Raw genomic sequence first — 7,082 nt, forward strand, 5'->3', positions numbered from 1 at the left:
TAGGTAATAGATATGTGGCACTTCTACACGTGAATTCCCCTTTCACTTCCTTGTTGAATTCCCATTCCACCTAAACAAACAAAGGAATAAAACTCTATGCCTCAAACTCCCATTCCCTCTCTCCAATTCCACCGAACCAAACAGGCTGTCAGTGTACTGTGACAGTGGGTGGAATCTTCTTGTCTGTATCCTTTCAAAGTTTTGTTAGTGAGAAGCTAAAGGAAAATATGAGTCCATTTCTGGAGCGACCCAATGCATCCTAATCAACACAGTGGCTTCCTGACGCAAAGAGGTATGACCGAGGCTCCTTATTTTCATTTTGCTTCATGCACACAGACCGAATAAACTGTATATGTAGAAAGAATTTAATACCCCCTAAAAAAAAGAATTCAATACAAGACCGCAGCTATTAGGTCTGTTATTAGGCCATGTACAGTGCCTGGTGCAATCCAACAGCGCAGTGTCCGGTGCACGGCGGCGTCCCTCCCAAGTTGCTCCCATGGGACGGTGCTTGGCGCCGGCGGCACCGTCGTGGGAGTCATTGTCCTACGCCTCCACGAGCCGTGGCTAGTCGTGCAGCGGTCACAAAATGCAAGGGAAAAGTAACCATCTAGAAGAGCAGACTGTGTAGTTGTTATGTGGACTGCCATGAAAGAGCGTACATAATACAGATGATAATTGATATTCCCTTCATTTGGATCATCTATAATCTCTAAATAATCACCTGTGAGCCTGGTACAAAATTCTATATGATGATATATGTATTCTAGGATCTTTCACTTCATGTTTACACCGAAAAAGCGAGCTTAGGTAATCTCTATCAACCACATGCATTCGTCTTGTTACTCATTTCTTGAATTAACAGCCTTACGTTGTTGTAAGAAGAACCTTCCTCGTCGAAAGCCCTCCTTGCCTTAATGGCGCAGTCTTTTGCTCTCATTCTCAACTCCTCTGTAGCCTCCCCTTCACCCATCAGGGTGTTCACTGCTGTCTCCACAGCATCTCTGGTAACCATAACCTCTTGTTGTTCAGTTACCCAGTGTGTAACTCCTTGCACTCCAACCTCTACCCCAAGTTTCAGCACATCCACCACCAGCTTCTCATTCAAAAACTGCTCTGCAAAGTGTGGCCATGTGATCATGGGCACACCTGCACAGATGCCCTCTATTGTTGAGTTCCACCTGTTACATTATATGTGGACTGCACTAGCCCTTTCCATCAGTTCGGACTTTTGGTTGCGTTGGCTAGTGCATGAAGCTTAACATGGTATCAGAGCTAAGGTCTTGAGTTCAAGTCCTGGTTCGCGCAATTTATCTAAAAATTGCTGTTGCCCCCCTTTGTGTCCACGTATAGGCCTCTTGAGTCATACGTGAGTTTCGCGCTCCGTCGCTCTCTTCCGGTTGCACGTGTTGACTTGTCTTCCCCGTCACACGTGAGAGGGGGTGTTACATTATATGTGGACTGCACTAGCCCTTTCCATCAGTTCGGACTTTTGGTTGCGTTGGCTAGTGCATGAAGCTTAACACCACCCACAGTGCGTCACAAATCCTCCAACGGCTTGGTGCCACAGGATCATCACTTGTGGCGCCCAGCCCCTTATGATCAGACCTCTGTCTCTGACACGCTCCTCGAACCCATCTGCGAGCCATTCCTCGACTTCTGGAAGCTTAGCTCCTGCTTTAATCACCCAAACAAACGGTTTCTTGGAGGCTTCAAGTCCCAGTCCCAGTTCAACAAGTTGTTGAGGTGTAGTGCAAGCGAGGCTTCCAAAACTCACAAAGATCACTGAGCCTGGCTTCCTTGAATCAAGCCATTGCAAGCACTGTGCCTCATCCATTGACGCCTTGTTTCCTCTTGCGGCCGTTCTGTTGCTGTTTCGGTGGCAGAGGCACATTGGCCCGATCGTCCAGACCTTCTTCCTTGTTATCTGCTCATAGGATTCAATGTACAATGTCTCGAGCTCTTTGAAGCTATTAGTGATCTCACCATCGCATCTCAGCTCCTCCTCAAACATCTTCTCACGGATTTGCTCCATACCCGGAACACAAAGGGTTCCACCAGGCAACTTAGCCTTCGTCAACTCTAGCGGTGTAGGGAACCCCGGGATCGTGATGAGCTCATTGTCATCTGTGACATGCTCCAATACATTGTTGTGAAAAATGATGTACCTGCAAGATGATACTAGTTGTTTAAAATACGTTGAAGTGCAGACATCGTTGACACATCAACCAGCTGTAACTGGCGTAACAAATATCTGATGAAAATTCTTATTTTCTATACTTCCTTATGTAGTTTGAATTACATGTTTCATTACGTAAGGTAGCACACACGTCGATTTTATTATCTTGTGTACTCTATTATCTATGCATGCTTTCTTCTTTTCTGGAAGGAATTTATACTCGTAAGCTGTCCTGTACTATTGAAGTAAAATACTTGATCATAGCAGCAAAAATATGTCCAGTACTCACAAGGTTTGCCTCTTTATGTTGTACCTGACAAGGGACGAGAAGCCACAAAAGCCACTAAAGGTGAGCCTCGGGATGCCGAGCTCCCTTGCGATGTCACCGGTCCACCAGTGCGCCATGTCAGATATGATGCAGCTAGGAGGCGAGTGCTGCTGCTCACGGAGGTACGCCATGAGCGGCTCATGCAGCGCGGCACAGGCCTTCATGAAGTTCAAGAACAAATTCTTTGATTGGATCATGTCGAGGTTCTCGCACCCATCTGGTAGGCCGAACTCTACACTCGGGAAGTGGAGCTCCACGAGCTGAACCGCCAGGCCTGCCGCCTTCACGTCAGCGGCGAAGCCCTCCAACCTAGCGGCGTTGACCGGCGTGGTGATGAAGCTGACCTGCGCGCCATGCTCTGCCAGCAGGCGTGCCATGTCGGTCATGGGGATGGTATGGCCCTGAGCCATCATCGGTACCAGCACGAAGTGCGCCCTCGCGGAGCCACTCTGGCCATCGCCGCTGCGGGAGAGGGTCATGGCTGGTCGGCTGTGGCAGCAAAAGTGCTAGTGGAGTTGGTCAAGCTGGGAGGACTTGGAAGCGGTGCAATGGCAACCGAAGTGTATATACAACAACCTAAGTTGAGCTGACGAGCTGACGAGCGAATGGGCGCAGCGCAGCAGCAGCGTTTCAACTTGGTCACCTCTTACTAGTGACGCATGCTCTCACGTCAGTCATGGACTCCTAGTCAGCCATGTGGATGAGAATCTTCTTCACTGTTACTGACATATTTCATATGTTGAATGCAGAGGCCTCCCATTATTCGACCGTATGTGGCTCCAGCAAGGATAAGGCCAACTCCACCGCGCGACCCTAAACGGACGTCCGTTTTGTTCGGATTCTGTCCGTTTGGGTAGGGATTTGGGGTCGTGTCCGGACGTGTCCTGGGATGCGGTGGCCGTGCGCCCAGCGCGCGGACGCATCCCGGCCGCATCCTGTCCGCGTGCATTTTTCTTTGCAAGTCCTTAACTTTTTTTTATCATTCATTTTTGATACATGACAATACATCATCACATTTTGACTAGTAAAGCAAGGCCAAAGAAAATAACAACCATAAGAATACATTTTAGAAGATAGCCAACTTCCATAATTGCTCCCTTGAGTTGGGTTAGGGCCTTCTCGATGCACTCATTGTTGATCTGTGGAGGAGGCTCGATGTTGCACCCTCCTTTCTTCTTTAACCCAGAAGTCGATGTTGCTTCCTCATACCTAGTCTCGTGTCTAGCCTTAGCAACAAGTGCACTTGTCTCATCTACAGCCTCTATGCTAGCTAAAAGTGCACGAACATGTACTAAATTTCGCTCTATCAATATATCGATGTACTCTTCCCAATACCAAAACTTGCATCCATTCTACACAATAAAATTTGAAGTTAGCACAACTAGTCTACTCCGAGAGCACAAACCGAAGCTAAAACGAGCACATACCCCATCGTTTAAGCACTTGATGAACACCCATCCGGGATGTTCCGGCGTTGTAGACACGCGGCGCACGACCATCCTTGAGCAGTGGTCGCACTTAATGAGTGGCAACGGTGCGCCGACGAGCTTTTGGGCAAGCACCGAGCCCGGCCGGCCGCCATTCGTGTATCTGCCGGTGGACAGATCCGAGCGGCTAGAGGAGGAGCCACTGCCTGCATGTGGCCTTGCGGCCCTGCCAGGGCCTTCTGGCGAGGTGCCCGGCCAGTCCATGGCGCGGCCCAGCCTCCCACAGCCGGGCGAGCTCAAGACCGACCGGATCCGCCCCAAATCCGGCCGGCGGGTGCGCAAACCAGGTGGCCGTGGTTGGGTAGCTCGGCGGCGCCGAGGGGAAGGGGCTGGGCGAGCGCGCGTCCGAGCTGCACGGCTGCAATGGCAGCGGCAGCGGCGAGGGAAAGAGTGGGGAAGAGTGGAGAAGAGTGGAGTGGGGTGCGGCCGGAGGGAGGGAGGGGGCGGATAGAAAAAGGACCGCCCTGTGCCACCAACGGGCGGGCCAGGGGAGGACACGCGCAGACGGCCGGCGCGTCCGCGTGGTGTCCGTTTCACCCCAAAAGCGGCGCAAACTTGGGCCGGGGATGGGTCGAAAGCGGACACAAAACGGACAAAAGTCCGTTTGCTCCCGCGCGCTGGGCCGCCCGGTTTGTCCCTTTTACCCCAAACGGACGGGGACGGACATGATAGGGTCGCGCGTGGAGTTGGCCTAACAGGGATGAAGAGACCAGATGGGACCGAAGGCAATAGATTGCGACGAAGAAGATGAAAAGACTAGACATGTGGTACTCAGTCGTTGTTCCAGTGCTGAAAAGATTGCGTATGGCATCATCGTTTGTATTGAAGAAAAGTGATGCCATACCATTGTAATACCCTGGTGGCATCATCGTTTGTATTGAAGAAAAGTGATGCCATACCATTGTAATACCCTGGTGGGCACTGGAAGTTCTTATAATTGCCAGAGCGGCCAACGGTAGGACATTGCTCCACGGCATCTTTAGGGCATTGAGTGCACGAAGCAAGCCAAGGGAGGCCATAGGAGCACATTGATGTGACAACTGATACTATTATAGCGAGGAGGATCTTGGATGGAGCACCTCTCCTGCGGGCAGATGAAGAACGTCAGATAATATCACATCATAAACTAGGTATCGAAAATAGAAAATTTATGCAATCACATTTATTACAATTCATCCTTGGTACTTACTCATTGATAATACTATAAATACGAAGAATTTTATCCAAGAGAAAGTTGAAGAGGCCTCCGAATATACCACCAATTATTCCAAGGAGAATTATTGCAAGTAGATCCGGACTACTATAGATTGCAACAGTTGAACTTAGATCAAACATAATTAATCCACCTTGCCCAAAGAGACCACACTTTCCACTGCGACAGAACTCAATCAGAGTCCTCAACACGACAGCAACAACAGCAGTTGTAAAGAATGCTCTCCATAAAAGAGCACTTCGCCACCTGTAAAATGAAGTTGAAAAAATAAAACACATTAACATGTATTCTCGTGGCTAGCAGTTTAAGTTTTTCAAAAATAAACTAACATTTTGAAGATAAACATGTAGGTTAACAGTACATAACTATGGTGGTACTAGTTTGGCTCTGCGTATTTATCGGTTGGCCCGATCACTGTAACTACATATCCAACTAATGATTCTTGGCAAACACTATATATGAAATACACTTCATGTCCATATTAGACAAGGAAATATGAATCCTAGAACCTCATGGCTAACTTAGTTGTGATTTGCAGAAACCTACAAAAGACAATGAACGCCCCAAAGTAACAGGTGATAATTTGCCAGGAAAAAGTTATTACCATGATGCAGCTTCTTCAAGAGCAAACGGGACGCCACCAACAGGTGCGCGGAAGGCAGCGGCCACTCCAGCTGCGCACCCACACGTAATCAAATCCCGCCTATCCCTGTCGTTCTTGAAATATCTCAGCCAATTGCACGTAAGATGGTACTTGCATGACCCTCCCTGACCAAGTAAGTTTGCAATGCACGCCCCCGTATGTACCATTGGACCTTCCTTTCCAAGTACAAATCCAGCTGAAACTCCAAGTATTGAACCAAATATCTACACATCAGTAGAAGATTTCATGAGAAAAAAAGGGTTATGCGATAACATAGAAGAATATAATGCACAACGTGGCACTGGTAGAAATGTTTTCAACTGTCAGTGCAGAATGATATGCCAAAGGAAGACAACTTATCAAAAAAATTAAATTAAAAATCTTTTGCAGTTTTTTACAAAAGGTGTCGAGGTAATATGTTGCTATTTACTAGCATAAGAAATCTTAGGTACAGTCAAGTGTAGGCATTAATAGTAGTAGTTAGTACTACCACCAGTGTAAAAGTTTGCACACTTACAAAATGTCAAATGATGTCTCACTTGTTTGTGTTAAGGTCATCACACCTCATGGATTTGTTAAGACACGAACTTTGCAGAGTATTTTATTATTTTCAATGCAAATAAATTAATAAGATTGCCCTGTTGTAGATGAAGCTTTAAATTTGTTCATAATTACTACTCCCTCCATTCCAAAATACAGGGGTGTATTAGTTTTTTTTAAAAGTCAAACGTGTGCATGTTTGACCAAGTTTTTAGAAAAAAAATGTAGATATCTACAATACCAATTTTGTATCATTAGATCCATTATGAAAAATAGTTTCATAATTTATCTATTTTGTATTCACATGTTCATTTTATTCTATAATATTGGTTAAACATACATATGTTTGGCTTTCACGAAATTTGATGCACTTTATATTGTGGAACGGAGGGAGTATTTTTTTTTCAAAAGAAGCCCAAACTATTACTGGAAGATTCTTTAGCTTGTACTCCCTCCGTTCCCAAATATTTGTCTTTCTAGGCATTTCAAATGGACTACAACATACGGATGTATGTAGACATATTTTAGAGTGTAGATTCACTCATTTTGCTCCGTATGTAGTCACTTGTTGAAATCTTTAGAAAGACAAATATTTAGGAACGAAGGGAGTAGTTCACGAGTCATGATGATGGAGAAGATAGCGCACAGTTGAGCTTAGCGATACTATATGAAGAATGCACAAAAAGTAAGAG

At 46.5% G+C, this 7,082-nt stretch overlaps 1 protein-coding gene across 1 annotated transcript; it reads right to left on the reverse strand.

Moving 5' to 3' along the window:
- Positions 1-605: 605 nt before the first annotated feature.
- LOC109786621 (UDP-glycosyltransferase 73C10) lies at positions 606-3,149 on the reverse strand. Its single transcript, XM_020345200.4, has 3 exons — positions 2,493-3,149; positions 1,530-2,168; positions 606-1,181 (listed from the first exon to the last, which is right to left on the reverse strand). The coding sequence occupies exons 1-3, from the start codon at positions 2,984-2,986 to the stop codon at positions 821-823; spliced, it is 1,494 nt and encodes a 497-aa protein (XP_020200789.1). The 5' UTR covers positions 2,987-3,149; the 3' UTR covers positions 606-820.
- Between the last annotated feature and the right edge of the window lie 3,933 nt (positions 3,150-7,082).

This window comes from Aegilops tauschii, chromosome 3 (genome assembly GCF_002575655.3).
Source record: "Aegilops tauschii subsp. strangulata cultivar AL8/78 chromosome 3, Aet v6.0, whole genome shotgun sequence".
In the NCBI taxonomy this organism is placed as follows: Eukaryota; Viridiplantae; Streptophyta; class Magnoliopsida; order Poales; family Poaceae; genus Aegilops; species Aegilops tauschii.